Raw genomic sequence first — 20,496 nt, 5'->3', positions numbered from 1 at the left:
CTTCCTATCCAGTATTCCCTTTATTCCAGTTTATTCTCACACTGACATAAGGACCATAAGGATGATAAGGTGATTTTGCAGCATATCGATGGGGGGAAAAGCGTAGAGCTCGTTTGGATTAAAAAGTGAGAAAATGATGAATGATGAAAGACCACCTTTTTTATGTAGTTTAATTTAATATGACATTTTGTTTTATTGGTTGTTCCTGGTCTTATTGTATTATCTCAATATATAAACTCCATATGTGTGTGTGTTGGTTTGTGCTTCATTTACATAATTAATTTTGGTTTTATGACATTTTGCCTGCTCACATTTATGTAACACTGCCAATTATCACACAGGCTAATTATACGGATGTTGTTAAACCCAATTTGAAATATTTCTTCTGTTTGTTGATTGATTAATTAGTTTTTTTTTTTAAGGTTTGTTTACAGGAAGTTACCACTTGGACCCGGACCGTAGGAGCGGCGACACTCGTCGCAGCGTGATGACGCGTTGGTCCGCGCCCACAGTTGTGTCTATTGTGTTTATGTTGAACTCCTCTCAGTTGTCCGTCCCGTGAATGGACGCAGCTTTACCGTCAAACTTTGTTACCTCACTTCGCGACATGGACATGAAAACATCATAAATACCGCTCGTCTGCGCACACATGCAAACATGAACAAAGGCTGGTTGGAGCTCGAGAGCGATCCAGGTGAGTAATGTCGTCAGACAACACACAGCTAACAAACGCTAGCCTGAGTTTAGCATCAGGGGCAGATTTGACTCATTAAAATCAGAACATTGGCGCAATAGTAGATTAAAAACATGGTTCAACAACATGTTTATGTGTAATGTTTTCATGGGATTAACCAAAGAGAAGAGAATAAGTAACCCAGGCTGTCTATTGTTTTTCTAATGGATGTTATGGCTACTTTAACTAGGGCTGCAACTAACAATTATTTTCATAATCGATTAATCTTTCGATTATTATCTTGATTAATTGAGTCGTTTGGTCCATAAATTGATTCTGTTTTAATGATTTATTTGTTATATGGAGCAAAGAAACTGGAAACTATTCACATTTAAGAAGCTGAAAAATCAGAAAACTTGTTTTAATTCTCATAATAATCATTTTATGATTATTATAGACTCCATAAATAATAAAAAGCTTTATAATTTCAGGGCTGTTCACTCTACTCGTGGAAGATTTTGGTGAGTGCCTTTATATGAAGTAACCAAACCTTTGAGTCTTTTGATAAGTAAGATAAATCTAATGTCTCTTTTTGTGTGTTTATTATTATTTTATAGGTGTGAAAGGTGTCCAGGTCGAGGAAATCTATGATCTTCAAAGCAAGTGTCAAAGGTATGCAACTCGCTGTCTGTCAGTTCATGTTCACGTCTGTCGCCACCTCTTGCCGTTCTTTACTTTACGTGGAAAACGTTGATTTTCCAGCCCCGTCTATGGCTTCATCTTCCTGTTCAAGTGGATCGAGGAACGTCGATCCAGGAGGAAAGTTAACACTCTGGTGGACGAGACGTCTGTCATTGATGAGGAAATCGTCAATGATATGTTTTTCGCTCATCAAGTAAGTATATATGTATACGATCACTTTCAAAAATGGCTCCTCTAACTTGTGACGTCTTTGGAATTTCTTGTGTCATTTTAGTTGATACCGAATTCATGCGCCACTCACGCCCTGTTGAGTGTGCTTCTGAACTGCAGCGGTGTTGAGCTCGGCACCACCATTAGTCGCATGAAGGCGTTCACAAAAGGTTTTAGTCCAGAGGTAAGATATTTGTTATAGGCATTCATTCTAGATAAATCCTCACATGCATTGTATTCCATACATTAGTCACAAATTCCTGTAGGAATTGCCTTTTGTTTCTGTGGTTGTAACATATTCATATATAGTGCCTCTACAACAGTCACATCTCTCTTTTGCTTCCTCTCTTCCTCCTCACTCACTGTAATGTTTGCTTTTCAGAGTAAAGGTTACGCAATAGGAAATGCCCCAGAGCTTGCCAGAGCACACAACAGCCATGCCAGGTAAGTCACAGTCACTTCCCTGTTTTTAAAAGTACAGGTTGTCTGGTTATGTGAGCATGTGTTTTGGTCTTCAGGCTTTATGTATGAATTCATCAGGTTTTTAAGCTCTCTTTTTATATTCCTCTGTAGGCCGGAACCAAGGCACCTGCCAGAGAAACAGAACGGAATCAGTGCAGTGCGGACCATGGAAGCGTTCCACTTTGTTAGCTATGTGCCCATCAAAGACCGCCTCTTTGAACTTGATGGACTTAAAGCTTACCCTATTGACCATGGTAAGACTTGGGGCCAATTCCAATTCCTATCTTAACCCTCAAGCTCAACCCTTAATCTTAACTGGCCCTCAAAACCAAGTGTTGAGGGTTATTTTGTCACTTAGAAATGGGACAGCCCTTAAATGCAGATACGTCTTCAGACTGTAGGGGGCAGAATAACGCCAAAGCTGCGTCCAGTCTGTCAACTCCAAAAAAGAAGAAGAAGAAGAACACATTTACGTCACAATTATTTATTAATTATTTTATTTCAGTCAAGTTATTAGGTTGTCAGTAAGTTATAAGATGATACTCATACAAATAATAAAAAGTGTTTGTTATGACTGCATTTTAGGACCTTGGGGGGAGGAGGAGGAATGGACTGACAAAGCTCGGCGAGTTATCATGGAGAGGATTGGACTGGCCACAGCTGGGTGAGTCCTGAAACAGTCTCCGCTCAGGCTCCTGCATGACTGACGTCTTCATGATGCTGATCCGCTCTCTCTCACAGCGAGCCGTACCACGATATCCGCTTCAACCTGATGGCGGTGGTGCCAGACCGCAGGGTGAAGTACGAGTCCAAACTTGAAGTTCTGAAGAGGAATCGACAGACTGTTCTCGAGGGTCTGCAGAAGGTCAGGAACTGCCGGAGGGGTCGACGCGGACAAATCACTATTTCACAGTTATTGCTGATAACGCCAAATACTGATGCTGGCTTTAGTCCACAGCTGTTGTTGAACCTCACTCACACAGTACAGTGTAGGAGCAACGATCGAAGAAAAATCGCCTCGATTGTTTTACGTTGGGACAGCCCAAAATCATACAATGTAGGATGTAAAGCAAGTCTTTTTAGTCATGTCTGTTGATAGTGGAAATAATAATGCTGTAGAATCAGGCTTGAAGCGTTATATTTTTCGTTGATGTTGAATATTTTGTCATGGCGTATATATCAGATGATCCGGCTCACACAGCCAGAACTCGTCCATGACAAGAAGCAGCAGGAGTCCTCGTCTCCCGATGACAACGCCGCAGCGATCAAGAAAGAGACAGACGCAGAGCCGGTCACATCTCAGTCGGCCGATCAGGCTTCTTCAGGTATTTCAGTTGCATTTATTCCTATTGTCTTTCTTTGAATTTTATCCTATAAGTTGTAAGTTGACACATGTAGAAACAATTCTTCTTGTTTTAGATTCAGTGGATGAGTCAGGGGGTCGATCCAAGGACGCTCCTAACCCTTCAGGAAACACCAAGGTCATGGGCAAACCAGCAGCCCCCTCTGGTGGAGGTCCACAGTCGGCCGGCGGTTCCAACACCGCCGGCCAGCGCCTGCCGGCTTTCCTGGACAACCACAACTATGCCAAGTCTCCGATGCAGGTGAGCACTTGAAGGGAAGAATGGAGTACGGTGTATGAATATGAATTTATGTAAAAGTTAACACACAACTGTTTGCGTTACTATAACGTTTGACAGTTACCGAGGAAACACATTTGATTACTTTTTTGCCAGTATGGATTTGAAATGGGTCTTAAATTGTATTCATTATGGTCTTAAAAAAGTCTTAAAAAGTCTTAAATTTGACTTGTTGAAACCTGCAGAGACCCTGTACTAGCAGCTCGCATTAGTGAAATGCACCCGAGCAAGCACACTCTGCATTCTAGTTGAATATTACTAACCCTGGACCCTCTAATTGACAGGAAGAGGAGGATCTCGCTGCTGGAGTTGCTCGTTCTCGCACGCCGGCAACCCCCCAACCGCCGTACTCGGACGATGAAGAGGACTATGAAGACGAGGAGGAAGAAGTAACTGGTTCTGCCAGCACGTCAAGCAGGTTAGTGATATGGTATCGGGGCGTAACTACCTCTGTCAAAGAGGGAATGTTGTCAGTGTCTCAGTATCTGATGAATGAATTTCTCAAGGAATAATGCAGAGAAAATATCTGTTATCAAGTAAAACTCATGTCATATCATTATCTGAATCTGATATAGGAGTGACCTTAACAACTGTAATTGTTTAATTGTTGTTTTTCTGTCAAGATTCAGACGGAAAGCGAGTCTGCGCTCGCGACCGGGTCGAACTGTGACCGGAATGGAAAGCCAGATCGCCCTGAGCGTGTTGGCCGAGAAACTGAAGAAAGAGGCCCAGAGGAAAGACGCCCTAAACACGCCCCTCTCTGTGCGCACCGAGGGCCGCACGGGCGGCATCTGCATCACATCTGCCTCGCAGCCCTCCCCCACGCCCAGCAACGAGAGCACCGACACGGCCTCGGAGATCGGCAGCGCCTTCAACTCGCCGCTGCGCTCGCCCGCGCGATCCCAGGCCGCCACGCGCCCGTCCAGCCCGGTCGCGTCCCACCTGTCTCGCGTGCTGTTCGGTGAAGACGAGATGCTCCGGCTCGACTCCAGACACAACCGCGCCGTACGAGAACTGGGTCCCTCTGTCAGCATAGCCATGTTGCACTTAAAGGAGGACGGAGTCATCTATGCTCTCCCTCCGCCTGGTGAGTGGACATGATCGCTAATGTCGCGCTTGTTAGCGCGCCTGCTGAAGTCAGCGTTTCAGTTTGGAAAATGTTGATCATGTGAAACTGAACATAATGAGGATACAGTAAGGTACGGTGTCTCGCTAATTTTGCTGTTTATTGATTGCGTTATGTATTTTTTTTTTTTTAGCAGATTTGGCCACCGATGGCACAAAGCTGCCGCCGTGTACTCCGGAGAAGATAAAAGAGGAAGAGCAAGCGAGACTGGTGGCAGCAGAGAAGGAAGGAGGAAATGAGGGAGACGCGGGGCCATCTGTGAAGGTTAAGGAAGAGGAGAGCAAAGATGGAGTGGAGGTGAAACCCAGCAAGGAAAAACTCAACGCTACAGAAACGGCTGCAGGCAACAAGCCCCCCGGGGATAAGTACTCCCCAAAAGTAAGTCTAGAAAATCCTCTTCATTATACCCTGGTTTGGTTTCTTTTTACTTTACTCTACCTTCACTATTTTTTTTTTGTCTGTGCTGCCAATTAGGGACACGTTGTATACTGGAATTATACTCTATAATAAGCACCACTTCACCCTTTTCTCTCTCTCTCGCTCTCTCTTGCAGGAACTGCTTGCGCTGCTCAAGTGTGTAGAGGCTGACATCGCCAATTATGAAGTCTATCTAAAGGAAGAAGTGGAAAAGAGAAAGAAATACAAAGTAGGTTTCCGTTGACCCGGAACCTATTAAATGTCCTCCTCGGTGTGATGTGAACGGTATTTTGTGTTTTGATACTCACCCGTTTCTTTTTTTGTACAGATTGACGATCAGAGGAGGACCCATAATTACGACGAGTTCATCTGCACCTTTATTTCAATGCTGGCTCAAGAAGGTAAATGTCAAGTCAACGCTTTTTACATTTTAGCTTTTAAGAGTAGTTCATACATGAGGTTGTTTCAACATGAGTAAACCTCTCTATCCTGAAACAATGTCCATACATTTCAACAATTGGTGAATTGCATGTTTCTGTGTGTGTTTTTTTTTCTGCAGGGATGTTGGCCAGCCTGGTGGAGCAAAACATCTCTGTGCGCCGTCGTCAGGGAGTTAGCATCGGCCGCCTGCACAAACAGAGGAAACCGGACCGCAGGAAACGCTCCCGACCTTACAAAGCCAAACGTCAGTAACGACAAACAATCACAACAACGTCTGCGAGGGACGGAGGGGGGGGAAGACAAAAGCTGCTGCACTCCTCACACAAAGACAGTTGCCTCATCAAATCAACCATATGTGATTTTAAACCCTTTCATGTATATATATATGTACCCTCTATTTTAGATTCCATTTTGTGCCAGTGCCACGTTATTATCGTTTTGTAAATATGCAAAAAAAAAAAGAAAAGTCCTCGACGATGCACCGGAATACTTTTGCTGAAAAGATCTTCTTGAGTCTTGTGGTCAGTACAGTCATTAGAGTCATTTGTGGGAACATGAATTTATCTCTGGTAACGTTTTCTTCTGCCCTCTCCCTCCCTTTTTCATGTTTTCACAGCGCTGATTTGAAGTAGTTTTTGTCGTCCACAACATTTCAGCTGCAGGATATTCAGTGTAGTGTAATTAACTGTACAATATAATAATCCCATTCTTCATAGTTGCTTTGAATGTCAAGAGTTTAGAAGATCTTTTTCACTGAGTCTCTGCTCTGTGTGTGTGTGTGTGTGTTTGTCTCGAGGTCCTGCGAATGGAAAAACAAGCTCTTGTGTTATTTTTGTACCAGATATGGATCTCGGGATGAATGAATATTTACATTGGATGAGTGCAGTTTGTGTGTTTTGTACATATGTATCTGTTCGCTGGGCTCACTTGTACGATGAGCTCAGTTCTTTGTGCTTACCAATTCATGCTAAAAAAAAAGAGAAAAGAAATAAAGTCAGTGAAAGTACCTTTTTCTTACTTTTCTTTTGTGTTTGTTTAAATAAAAACAAAATACACATTAAAAATGTACACATGTACAAAACTAGGAGTTAGATTAGGATGTATAATGTAGAATGAATAAGTGGAATTGAATTCTCGTGCTGACTTCCTCCCTCTATCCAGATTGAGTTAGCATGATTGACAGACTACTGTCAGTGTAGTTTGTCTCTATATGTCAGGGCCTGTGAGATCCACACCTCCCATCCACCGTCAGATGGGATCGGCTCTCGTTACCTGGACGACCCTCAAAGGACAAGCAGTTGAGAATGGATAGATGGGTGAACGTGTTATTGTAGTTGCAGTTAGTGTACACTGAGGAGAGCACTCTTTCAAAGAGGATGTCCTCTCAGCTTTATCTCTAAGAGACTCTTCTGGGGGAGATGACACACACACAGTAGAAAGGAACTTTAACCCTTAGAACACAGAGGTTCCAGCTGCTCTTTTTCCCCATTACTATATTTAAACATACAGTATATACAGAGGCTTTAACAATGTGCAACATAGAGTGTCTTATATCCTTTTTTCAGCAACTATATAAAAAATAGTCCAAATGTTTAAAATCGGATTGAATTTGTGAAATTCGTCGAATACGCCACAGTTCAAAGTTCACTTGGCTCGTTTTTATGAACGAAAAGAAAAGAAAAACACGTTTATTTTGTGACTTCTGCACATTTATCGCTAATTTATATCACTACAAAAAATGTGATATCAAAAAACCCAACACATTTTTTTTAAAAGCCTGATTGTATGACCTATAAACACAGACCCCCAGGATGTCCATATAAGGAGTTGTGTATTATTCCCACAGCAAATTACCATGGGTGCACCTGCGGCACAGATCTGTGCCGCGTGAGCACTAAGGGTTAAGAAATCTAGGATTTCATCTTAGACACTTAAAAAATGTATTTGTGTTTTTATAATAATGCCAAGTTTTCTCCTTTGTAACATGTTACACAATTTATTTAGATAACCATCACTCTTTACGTGTATTTTTGACAAAACATTTCTTAAAAAAATAAAATAATGAAGATCAAAACTTTGTTTTCATGAAAATCACATCAATGTATCAGCTCGGGTGAAAACACCATTTGCCACCCGGCAATGGTGTTCTAGGGTTAAGAACAAACAGTGGAGAACCGGGGAGCTCCCAGTCGTCCCCACTGCGCTCAGAGGGATCTGCGTCTGCTGTTGACTCCAAATAACCCGAGCGCCGCGTGGACGCGCACGCACCACAAACCACTACCAGCTCCCACCCCATTGCGTCAGCGCGTTCCCCTCGCCCTCTCCGTCGTCAGTGCGCGTGCTCCGTGCAGGATGCTGAACTGTAGGTGATGATGGCGGAAGGAGAGCCGCGCTGAGTTTCATCCGAGTTTGTGTAGCACAGCTGTAGAACCGACCGACAACATCGCTCCTCGCCGTCGACACCTTTCGCGATGGGGAACGAGGCGAGCATGGAGGGGGAGGGACAGCCGGGACTGTCCGGCCCCGCCGTCCCCGCAGCGGCAGCGGCGGCGACTCCGGCTTCCATTTCAGCACCACCGGACTCTGGACAGCTCATCAAGCCGAGCAATGGAGCGCCCGCCGGAGGAAGCGCTGGTGCTGAACCCGGCCCCGGGATTAACAGGTAGCCGCACAGCGACGACGCTTCCCCCCGCTAAACGTAGAGAGGAGGGGGGGAAATCAGGGCGGTTACACGGCAGCGTGGCTCGTACCGGACATCTGTGCGATATGGAGCGGTGATATAAGCGTGAAGCGAGTGCGTGGAGAGAGACGGGCTTGAATGGGCGCTTAATTATTTATTTCAATATCCTTGTCAACACCATATACCACCACCACCACCACCCGCGTTTAAAACCCCATATGTATTCTCTCTTTCTCTGGCAGCACCAACATCATAGTCAACGTGAGTTTGGGTCTAATGTAGTCAAATGTAATATATACGCTCACTTTCGTCGTATAGCGCCACGTACAGGCGGTGTGTGGTTCAGTCGGTTCATGGGGGGTGGGGGGGGGGATTTCTACGCCCGTTTTCACGGCGTCTCTCCCGAGTATCATGAATGAAAGAGCGACATTTTTTCTTTTTTTGTTGTTGTTGCTGCTCCATAGTGAGGAACAGCCCGTACTCACACACACAGGAATATTAATGCTTTCCATAGCGTGTGGTGCTGATGATGATTACATTAGAACATGTAGGTGATGCACGAGCTCCTCGTTCAGTCGATTCCATTACAGGCTGATCATTTCCTCAACATGCCTCGACATGAATGCCTGGAAAAGGGGGAAAAAAAGGAAGCCAGTCATTTTTTGAGAAATTACATCATTTTCCCATCATTGCTCATTGGTGAGGAGGAGGCGTCTGTATGACAGCATTGTATAGAATGACTAATACACACACACCTATATATATATATATAATGTATACCAGAGCTGTGTCATCTCTCTGATCACTGTTCAAATCAATATGCTGTCACTGTAGAGTGGGAAATGGTGTTTTTTTCCACCGACTGCACATAAAAACCGGCCGTGACAAATCCATCCTCAGCTCAGACACATTAACACAGTGATAGGAATGAAAATGTGCATTATTTGGACACAATAGGCTGATACAACCAGCCCCTGATTGTGTGTGTGTGTGTGTGTGTGCAATCACATGTAGTAAGTAAGTAGCCTGCAGGTCTACGGTTGCTGTGTGTGTGTGTGTGTGTGTGTGTGTGTGTGTGTGTGTGGGGGCGTGTGAAAGGGGATTACCCTTCCAACAAGATCTGATATTGCCTCAATTACACAGTTCAGCAGTTGTAGACCTGAATGGTTACACACAGAGACACAGCTGCATCTTGATTCTTTTAAAAAATTTTTTTGATGCACCTGTTCACAGTGTCTCTGCCTGTCTTAAGTTTTCACCCCCTCCCTATCGTATCACGATGATGCAGAGTTCTTCAAAGCTAAAACAATTGTAGATGTGTAGGAGCCATATTCCTTTAAAACATCCATTTTCTACCACGTTATCGTCCCTGTGCCGATACCAGCTGACATTGTTGTACACCCTGGACAGATCGGCAGTCCATCGCAGGGACACATAGAGACAAACAACCATCTACTCTCACGCTCTATACCACGGGTGTCAAACTCATATTCACTGAGGGTCACGGGTGATTTCGTCAGCCACAATAAAGCTAGCTTTCACTGCAGCATCGTTTTTGGTTGTGGCTTTTGTGAACACATTCAGCTACGATCGCAGTTTGCCTTTTAATTCTTTGACAATTTGTTGTTTTTCTTGAAGGCTAACTTTGGCAGACTTGGCTCCTTGTTTGGTGTCAAAATGTCGACGTAGATCGTACTCTTTGACGACCGACACCACCTCGTAACACAAAAGACGTACCGGTTTTTCTCCTTGAAGCACAAACATGTATTCGCCTTCCCATCTTTCTTCAAACTGCATCAATCTTTCTCTTCCTGGATATTTTGGGATCATTTGTGGATATTTCATTCGTCGCATGATGCATATAAAATGATACACTGAAAACCAGTGGCGGGATGCCGTCACTTCACGGGTAACACAATCGCCATGCGTTGTGGGAAATGTTGTTTATGGTCAACACACGCCTTAAAGCAGCATAGTCCTCGTGGGCCACATAAAACGATGTGGGGGGCCACATTTGGCCCCCGGGCCTTGAGTTTGAAACATGTGCTCTAGAGTGTCCAATTTAACTAATCCACATATAGCATGTTTTTGGATTGCGGGAGGAAGCCGGAGAACCCACACACACACATGGGGAGAACATGCAACGGGGCTGCAAAGGCAAGAGTGCTAACCGCTAACCGCTAACCACTTCACCAACCGTTTTGCCTTTAAACAAATGAACATTAAACCTAATGTATGACAACAAGGTGACAATAATGGGCCATAAAACGTTATACACATTAAATATCAACCGACAAAGTCTATGACAGAAGTGTTGCTTCCCTGTCTGGTGGAAAAGTATCCACATCGATATGTCTGTCGCCGTCAGTCTGTCCTCGGCTTCCACTCTGCTTTCAGACGTCTATATTTTAATGCATCTCCGCTGCAGATCCCCTGTGTTTGTTCACCTCTGATTGAAAAACATTTGTGAGAGGGGTGCTGAGGCTTTTTAGGTCTGGTAGCGTTCAATATCTGCGCTGCTAAAACGCCAAAACACGACCACGCGGTGCCTGTGGCCCACAAATAGTTTCGTGAATCGCTCCATTGTTATTAGTATCAGTCTCCAATGACGTCATCATTTGGTCTCAATATAAGAATACATTTCTTACACCGTCTTTAACAACGTTTAGCGTTTGTCTGCGTCTTTATTTGAAGAAGAAAAAAACAGCACTTTATCTCTTTATTCTGTATTTTCACAGTGGGGCAGGGTTTGATGCCATGCACCTCATTATTCTTTTATATCTGGATTTCTCTCGGGTATCTGCCCTGAGGTGTCTCATAAAGTGACGTTAGGCCTGAGTGTGTTAACAGACAGACACAGAGAGAGGGAGTGATGGTGAGAAATGAGAGTGTGAGAGAGTATATTTATGATATGGCTGATTGAAATGTTTTCTCTTAAGATTCAGTCTGGCTCTTTCCTTCAAAAACAAACAAAAAACAGAGTGTAAGAAACAATTGGAAGTGTAGCTGGGAGACTTTCATCTTCATTTAATTGAGCTGCAGCATTTTATTTTGTGACTTTGCCTGTTAATATGAATCGGGCATAATATACCGTATATATACACAGTATGTAACTTTATTCATAAGTGGATTCCACGGCTATTTTAGACTCTTATTATATTTTATTCATTGCTGTCAAGTTGGTAAATATGAGCCCTTGAAGACGTGGATGACACAAAATAAGAGCGTCACCTCAGAGTTTTAGTCATTTGCCTGAAATATTTGGGTAACAGTTACAGATTTAAAACAAGATAAAACAAAAATATTCACTACTAAGGTTGAGAACTCAATGATATGTAGGCCTAAAATATAGAACGGTCAAAAATAGAAATAAATTGAAAATAAATTGCAGCCTTTGCAGCCGAGTTGCTAATCTCGCAAATTGCACTTTCGATTTGAAAACGTTTAACCCGCAATAGCTGTTTTCTTCCGTAATCATAAGAGCTTTGAACACTCAGGTTTGTATGGAGCCCCAGACTAAAAAGAAAACCCCTCTAATTTGTAGACACGAAATAAGTACAGCGAGCGCATCATACGTCATGTATGGAGCGCCGTCGTTTGTTGTGTTAAAAACCTGATATAAGAAAAGATATTGCGGTAAATGCAGTATGTTCTATAAGAGCTGCTGTAGCTCAGGGTCTAGAGATTTGACCTCTGACCCTCGCCATAAACAGTCGTGTGGGTGATGATGTGCTGTGGTGATCCCTCATGGGAGCATCAGGACAATGCCACAACACAACACTTTGTTGTTTATCGATCCCTGTTTAGCAAATGAGATCGCGTGTACATATTTGACCAAATGCCAAAAAGAGCGATTCTTTATTCGACGTCTGACGCTGATGTTCGCTTAAGTATAAGGTCCTGTCCCATTTCTCACCCTTAAAATTTACACTTGGTTTGAAGTGCCCTCAACTGTACATTCCCCTCGTTGAGGGAAGTAGCTTCCCTAGGGAATTGGGACACCACTATATGCAAATTAGCGTAGTGAAAGTAACAAACGTGCTAACCTACGTCACATTTTGACAATTCTACCGGTGGAGCATGACACTACTCTCTCAAAGCACTCGGCAAATAGTTGCTAGCTAGCTCGTTAGGGGGTCGTACCTATGTTCCCCGGGTCCTATGTTCCCCGATCGGGGAACATCAGACCTTTTTTTTTAAAAAAAGGGTCCTATGTTCCCCACTTTGTGGAAGCCTGGGGGTTCCAGGGTAAAGGGTAAGGGTTAGGGTTATGGTCCTATGTTCTCCGGGTCCTTTTGGGTGAACAGCCGCGAACATAGGACCCTTTTTTAGAGAAAGGGTTCTATGTTCCCCGGTCACATACAAAGCGGGGAACATAGGACCCGGGGAACATAGATACGGTCCCGCTAGTTAGCTAGTTAACTATCTGCTTTCATAAATTGTCAGTGATATTAGGGTTCAAACGGCCCTCTAGATGTTTATCAAACCAACATTCCAACACATTGAGACATTGTAACGTGTTTATTTGCGAAAATATACTTAACACCAAAAAAGGTTCCTCTGCAGATGTGGCCACCGTCTTTGTTGAAAAAAACCAGCCGGCTCACTGAATTTGCAAAGCATCATGGGTAATTTCATCTTCCACTTCGTCGTAAGCCCACATCAGAGCTCACTACATTTTCAGGGTCAATTATAAGGGCAAAATCAGACTCCCCCTTGCTCCCCCCCTACACTAGAACACGCAAAATCAAAATCAAAATGTGTGTAAATCAAAATCAAAATACGACAAATGCACCCAAACAAACCTACAAGTCCATTAAAAACCCCCGCAGAAATAATGGATGCAGTTATAGGTTCAGACTCGGTGTACAAACAGTACACGTCTTCATTATTAATTTACCTTCAGTTATGAAAGCACTACATACGTTTACTGAAGCCTGTACAAATAATGCAAAAGCTGCTCTCAGTATTTATAACTCCGTGACGGACAATGTTGAATTTTTCGGAGAGAAACTGGCAGTTTAAGCATTGTTGTCTCGGTGTTCAAAAGCTTGTATTGAATGTTCGGTGTACGTGGGCGAGGGCGAGGGGGAGGCTGACTGAAGAGGAGGCTTTGAAAAAAAAAGGATGTAAATTGTGAAAATCTTCGTACGTTTGAGAACGAGACGCGCTGAAGCTGAAATGTGTCCAGTGTGTGTTTCTCTGTGTGTGTGTTTTTGGCACAACGGACACATTGGATGGTGTGTGTGCGTCTCATCTATTACCATCACATTCATATTAACCCTTAGAACACAGAGCTTTTATCCCTTTAAACACACAGTATATACAGAGGTTATAAGAATGGGCAACTGAGCTGCCTTGGCGGAGGTCTGTGCTCTCTGAGTGCTTTTATAGTTTATCGATGCATTTTTTAAAGCCTGAATATGTGACCTGTGAACACACACTTCCAGGATGTCCATATAAGGAGTTGTGTTTTATTCCCACATTATTCGGCAGATTACCATGGGTGCACCTGCGGCACAGATGTGAATACTAAGGGTTAATAAAGGATAATCTTATCTTATCGGAAGCAAGTTGCAGATCTAAGCCTTTAACAAAAACTTAAAGAGTATTTTAATCATCTGGATGAAATCTTTCTCTCAGTAAAAAGACAAAAACAATCGCCTCGTCTCTTTCGGCAAAACGCTAACAACAAAAAATATCAACACGTTATCATAGTTTGTATGAAAACACAGCAGCAGAGGAGGAAGCGTCAGTATAACTCATAAAACGTGTTTATGATGTTAAAATATTCCCTTTGCTCTGTGGAAGATGGAGACTTCAGTTTGACGAGTATTTGAAGCTTTAGACGCGTTACAACAGTCTTCTGGGTTTCTCAAAATTCCTTGGGTATATATTTATATGAAAGTATACGCTCTCTGCTCTCGCTTATTCATGTCTCTAAAGCTAAATGTTGGATATTTCTCAATATATTTTGCCGAGTTTGATGCACGAATGCATGAAAATAACAAAAACAAGGTGCGTGGCATATTCGTCAGACACCGTCACATTCAAATTGAAAAATGTGTTAATTAGCTCTGTATGGTTTCTTTTCAATTTGTGTGAGCGCAGTGCAGAGAAGCTGTTTGTCGCTTGGTTCCTGAAAGCGAGCAAACAAAAATACATTTGTCATTGTTTTTGACTGAAATTACAAAAACATATATCATATTCGGGACTGGGCTTATGTGAAGCACATGAACGCACCAAACCTCTCGTTTCGCTGTTGAGTATCCAGCTGTGACAACATGACAAAATAAATCTGTCCCTCCTGTTGAATAATTAAAGGTTTTTTTCTTCCTGGAAAAAGAACAAAAACAAACTTCAACAAACAACCAAATGCGTTATTTGAACATGTGTGATACATCTGCTCCCTTCAGCTTTGACCTATAAATATGACTAAATGGACAATATCCTATAGATTTGGCTGCAGAGCATCAGTTACACAGTTTCATTTCCACTGAACACATCCATAAATCAATAAGACACATATAGGATTATAAAGGATGCTTATACACAGAGACTGTAGCTACAATTAATACAGGTCTATGTACCAAGGCACATTAACCCTTTAGAGTTCTGTTTTTTATTGTCAAGCCATTTTATTTGTGTTGAATGAATGTAGCTCAAATTTCCCAGAGGATGTTCATTTTTGGTCAGATTTAGAACTAATATTTTATATTTTTATAGCCGTTTTGGGGTAAGGGCACATTTTTTGCCACTAGGAACAAATTTGTCAGTTTTTTAAAAGTCTGACACTGGCAAAAAAACAAACAAAAAAAATTCATCAAAATCAATGTTTCTGCCAATCGTTGACTCATCTCAGGGCCGAATAATGATTACATTATTATTGTTATTTAAAAAAACAAACAAAAAAAAACAGTGGAGTTGTGTAAATATACTGGCCTTTAATGGGTTAAAATCTCAAAATATATAATTCATATTTGATAAGTATACTTCAGGCTGGAGTAGTTTTAAAAGACTTACTCATTTAAAGTGAGGAAAAAATATAGATAATATATTTACAACCGTTTTGTGGAAGGTGACATTTTCTGCCTCGAGGAACAAATTTGGAAGTTTTTTTTTTTAAAAGTCTGACACTGGCAAGAAAACAAAAACAATGCATCAAAATTAATGTTTCTGCCAATCATTGACTCATCTCAGGGCCAAATAATGATTACATTATTATTGTCATTTTTTTATTTAAAACCCCCCCAAAAACAGTGGAATTGTGTAAATATACTGGTCTTTGATGGGTTAAAATCTTGTGTGTTTCAGGTTGAAGTAGTTTTAAAAGACTGACTCATTTAAAGTGGGGTAAAATATTTTTACAGCAGTTTTGATGAAGTTGACATTTTCTGCCTCTAGGAACAAATTAGTCAGTTTTCTTTTTTTTAAAGTCTGACACTGCAAAAACAAACAAACAAACAAACAAAAACAATGCATCAAATCAATATTTCTGCCTATCATTGACGCATCTCAGGGCCTAATAATGATAGCAATCAAATTCTCTTTGAAATGTATTCTCTGGAAATGATGGTGATTTTTGGTCAAGTTGTGTAAACATACTGGTCTTTAATGGGTTAAAATCTCAAAAAATATATTGCATATGTATATTTCAGGCTGAACTAATTTTAAAAGACTGACTCGTTTAAAGTGGGGAACAAATATATAGAATACTTTTTATTATACAGCAGTTTTTGGGAAGGTGACATTTTTCTGCCTCTAGGAACAAATGAGTCAGGATATTAAAGGAACTCTTAATGTTTCTCTGTTCAATTACGTCCAACACTCCTAAAACATACAATATTGGGATTAAGTCAATTGACCAAGAGAGTGAATGGTTGTTTGTCTTTGAGATTGGCCATGAGACTCTCATGTGGAGGATAAAGAGGTGGAAGATGGATGGATGATACTTGTGTTGTGTTATTGTCTCATGAGGACAATGGACAGATTTTGAACATTTACCGTCTTCTACCCGCTGCGTCAACGACCTGTAGCTTTAGTATCGTCCTCAAAAGCCCAGTAAAGTTGCCACCACGTCGCTATAGCTTTTGAATAATGATCTTGGAGTGCACTGTACTGATGGCTTTGGCTCGGTGACCACAGGTGGTTAGTGCATCAGCAGTGACTCACAAATTCCCACAATCTGATTCTCTCTTTCTTCACCTTTCTCTGCTGCTGAGATCATCTCTGCACATGACAGACATGACATCAAGGTCTAAATTGTTATCACAGAGGAAACAAGTCCATTTCCTCCTCTAAAGTATAACATCTGAGAGCGAACAAAGAAAAAACTTTACAACACACTTTTGTTTTCCTCTAAACACACAACGGAAAAGGCTTCAAAGTGAAAACAAAGGAGCACTTCAGAGAAAGTGATAGAGGTGATATAAAATATTCATAAATCTGCCTCTCTGTTGGGCCAACGTTTGGAGTAGTCTGATATTTCCTATCATGAGCTATGATGAGACGTTTTAATGGCTCTAAGAAATGATTTCAAGATATAAACGACTCAACCTTTTGGTCGGTGAGTCTAAGCGACTGATAGACAAAAACTGTGTCAGAGAGCATTAAACGAGGCATTTAAAACAAAAACGCAAAAAGTTAAAGGCACCATATGTAAGAATGTGGTCAAAAACAGTTACTACACTCAAATGAAAAATCCTGAGGTCTTTTAGGTTTGGTTTTCTGATGTAACTGGCAACCCGTAGTTGCTCGGCAGCTGAGGCTTTACTGTTGTTGTTGGTGAATTCAGTTTGTCATATGAACATTACTCCTGAGTCTCTGTGACATATTAGGAGGATTTTATCATTTATTACATAATGCACCTTTAAATGTGACAAGGTCTGCAAACTGGGTCGCTTTAAGAAGAACAGGCAAAGATCCTAAATCCACTGATGTGTCTGTGACATATTTACTGACTCACTGTTCCTCTCGATCATCTGCTCCGTTTGTAATTTGCAGCGTCGTAGAGTAAACGTCACTTAACTTGTCTTATATGGACTCATAGAGGGAGGATCTGCAACAATCTCCAAAGAATGGAACAGTTTGCAAAGATGTCAGTGAAATGTGTCCGTGATTAAGGAACCGCCGTGTCATAATACAGACTTATATTTAGCATTAAAGGTGCATTATGTAATTAATCATAAAATCCTCCTAATATGTCACAGAGACTTCTTACATATGGCGCCTTTATATTTCAGTCCTCAACTTAGAAATAGTAATTAAAAAATAACACGTTTTATGATGAATTAACTTGTAATTTGATCTCCAGTGGGCCGTACCACTAAAATAATAGCATCATAACCAATAAAAAACAAGAATCCCATTCGTTTCCCTTTGTTTTACATTTAATTTAATGTTTTTTACAAAACAAATTATGAACAACACCTGAAATTCGTGAGTAAACGAGTGCAATTTGAACACAATTATGGCAAAGTTTACCATTGACACGTGCACAGATCTCAGTGGATCAATCCAACTTTATTTATAAAGCACAAACAACAATAGCTGAAGCCGAAGAACCTTACATGGTTCTACTTAGAACTTTTATTTCTAAGAGTGTATATGGACATCCTGGGGGTGTGTGGTTATATGTCACATATTCAGGCTTTAAGCTAAATTATGAAGACAAATTCAGTCCAATTTGAAACATTTTGTGTCCTTTTTGCTCAGGTGTGTTTATATAGTTGGTGAAAATTACATTTTTTTCATCACATTGCCAAGGATCTATAATATTTTATTTAATATATTGACCTCTGTGTGTGTTCTCTTTGTCCTCTGTGTTAGACCACCACTGCCAGACCCTGGACCTAAAACAGGAGCCCAGAGTGGTCACGGGACAGGAGACAGGTTAGCCTCCCACGACACGCCACAGCACGCCACACCACAGGGTGGAGAGCAGGGCCAGGGTCACGTGTCCAGGCGGAGCCTGCAGGTGGACGTGGGAAGCAGCAGGACTGGGCGGTCGCCTTCTGTGTCCCCCGACCGAGGCAGTGTCCCCACCTCGCCGTACTCTGTGCCTCAGATTGCGCCCATGCCCAGCAGCAAACTCTGCCCCGTGTGCAAAACCACCGACCTGACGGGCACCGGGGACGACAAGCCCAGCTTCAACACCTGCACACAGTGTCGCTTCATGGTGTGCAACCAGTGTGGATTCAACCCCAACCCTCACCTCACTGAGGTAAGCAGCGCCGCTCGTCCAATATTCACCCGGGAAATGTGCATTTTTCCATTCACTACTGTTCAAAAGTTTGGGGTCACTTAGAAATGTCCTTATTTTTGAAGGAAAATTACTTTTTTTTTCAAAAAATATCACATGAAATGAATCAGAAATACACTCTATACATTGTTAATGTGGTAAACGACTATTCTAGCTGCAAACGTCTGGTTTTTAATGTAATATGTACATAGGTGTATAGAGGCACATTTACACTGTTCTAATGGTACATTGTGTTTGCTAATTGCGTTAGAAGACTATTAATGATTAGAAAACCCTTGAAAAAAATGATTATTTGGAATAAAAATCATTATTTCTAATCTTGTCAATGTCTTGACTATATTTTCTGTTCATTTTGCAACTCTTTTGATGAATAAAAGTGTGACTTTTAATGGAAAACACCATCAAATTATATAGGTGAGCCCAAACTTTTGAACGGTAGTGTATATGGACATAAGGCTTTAAGGCTTTAAAAAAATGCATGTTTTTTTCCGTCTTCTTATGTGTTGTTGATTCAAAGTTATGATTCATTAAATATCACATTTTTTGTTGTGATATAAAGTAGTAATAATTGTGCAGAAGTCACAAAATTAGACGTGTTTTTCTTTCGTTTTTGTTCATAAAAATTAGCCAAGTGAACTTTGAACTGTGACGTATTTCCAAATTTCACAAATTCAATCCCGATTTGAAACATTTTGAGTACTTTTTGCTGAAAATATGTGAAAAAAGTTGATGAGATTGCCTCGGTTGTGTTGAAAAAAAGGATATAAGACCTAACATAACCTCTGTATATACTAATCAAATACCTGCATATCTGCAACATGAGCACATGTAAATATTGATATGATGAGCATCACCTATGTTGTTCAACCCTGGCTTATAAACAGTTCACAGCATCTGCATTCACATGGGAGACAATAACATCCATGCTGCTATAATGGTGAAGGAAAAAAAAAAAAAAAAAAAATCTATTTCCTGTTCAGACATGTTTTTACAAACCGCTCAGAGCCTAAAGGGAAAAGGGAACAATGCACTGAGCAGCTGTGTGATCAACCACATGTTTGTCTTAATTAAACTCATAATAAAATATGGTCAAATAATAAATAATAATTTAACCATTCAAAGTGATTGTGACGCTGATCAGAGTGACAGGAGAAGAGATCTTTAATCCTTCAGGCTCTGTTTCATGTAATTCCCCACAGTGTGGAGCTATATATATATATACATTCAAATACAGTATATACAGTATATACAGTGTGTGTATGTGTGAAGTGTTTGCGACACCGTACAGATGATGTTGCCTCCGACAGCTCGTCAATTTTTCCATTTGCCTCCGTTGTACGACTGTAACACGTCGTCCGCAGAAGGCATTTATTTTGTAGGAGAAAATGATGTGAGTGAATACATTAGTTTACATCTGCAGTGTCTTAATAAAAGATGAAGTACAGGCTCACGCACACTTTTGCATTTTGATGGAAGAGTGTGATTTAGGTGATACACGTTTTGTTTCATTTGTACGGGAGGTAATTACTTTTTAATGTCATTTGTTTTTTTGTTTAGTCTGGGTATTAATGAGTGTTTGCTGTGACTGTGGTTCACAGACTTCACCGTGTAGCGTTTAGCGTGATTTATTGGCAGTAAGTCATTTACTCAATGTTTGTCTATAATTGCTTTAAAATCAAAATTGGATTTTGGTCTTCGCTGCCCAAACTAAATAAGCCGTTCGTGACGCGTTTCTCGTCTCTCTGCTAACAGTGGCTATGCAACCGCGGCCCGCGACCATGTTATTTTACATGACTTTTTGAAACACTACGAAAATGAAACAAAAACTATTATACAGCGACTAGACAATGCAGGAGCACATAATATGTATAAAAAAGTGGATTT

The 20,496-nt window shown here is 41.2% G+C and overlaps 2 protein-coding genes across 3 annotated transcripts in view; both read left to right on the top strand.

Annotated features, from left to right (window-relative positions):
* Positions 1-588: 588 nt before the first annotated feature.
* bap1 (BRCA1 associated deubiquitinase 1) lies at positions 589-6,551 on the top strand. Of its 2 annotated transcripts, none has more exons than XM_083892980.1 (17): positions 589-694; positions 1,165-1,194; positions 1,291-1,345; positions 1,436-1,568; positions 1,650-1,769; positions 1,968-2,029; positions 2,159-2,301; positions 2,633-2,711; positions 2,789-2,912; positions 3,231-3,372; positions 3,467-3,651; positions 3,972-4,105; positions 4,311-4,774; positions 4,950-5,191; positions 5,367-5,459; positions 5,559-5,631; positions 5,790-6,551. In XM_083892980.1, exons 1-17 carry the CDS (start codon positions 658-660, stop codon positions 5,921-5,923), a joined length of 2,250 nt encoding a protein of 749 aa, XP_083749106.1. In that variant the 5' UTR covers positions 589-657; the 3' UTR covers positions 5,924-6,551. The 2 variants fall into 2 exon arrangements, with proteins under 2 accessions (XP_083749106.1, XP_083749105.1); XM_083892979.1 differs by having other exon boundaries at positions 4,947-5,191.
* Positions 6,552-8,142: 1,591 nt separating this feature from the next.
* Positions 8,143-20,496, top strand: part of bsnb (bassoon (presynaptic cytomatrix protein) b) — a gene marked incomplete at both ends in the record, with an annotated part of 80,892 nt that continues 68,538 nt past the window's right edge. Inside the window, 2 exons of the mRNA XM_083892864.1 lie at positions 8,143-8,333; positions 18,180-18,573. Coding sequence (XP_083748990.1) covers positions 8,143-8,333; positions 18,180-18,573 — 585 coding nt within the window. The remainder of the gene's footprint in view (positions 8,334-18,179; positions 18,574-20,496) is intronic.

Source organism: Microchirus variegatus (genome assembly GCF_963457635.1).
Source record: "Microchirus variegatus genome assembly, chromosome: 7".
NCBI classification, from domain to species: Eukaryota; Metazoa; Chordata; class Actinopteri; order Pleuronectiformes; family Soleidae; genus Microchirus; species Microchirus variegatus.
The sequence above is the reverse complement of the archived record's forward strand: the minus strand, read 5'-3'. Positions and strand labels throughout refer to the sequence as shown.

Bases quoted from the DNA above. Each gene is read 5' to 3' on its own strand.
- bap1 (XM_083892979.1), top strand. From the start codon at position 658: ATGAACAAAGGCTGGTTGGAGCTCGAGAGCGATCCAG. The intron at 2,712-2,788 runs GTGAGTCCTGAA...TCTCTCTCACAG, and splicing joins ATTGGACTGGCCACAGCTGG to CGAGCCGTACCACGATATCC. The intron at 3,373-3,466 runs GTATTTCAGTTG...TTCTTGTTTTAG, and splicing joins GGCCGATCAGGCTTCTTCAG to ATTCAGTGGATGAGTCAGGG.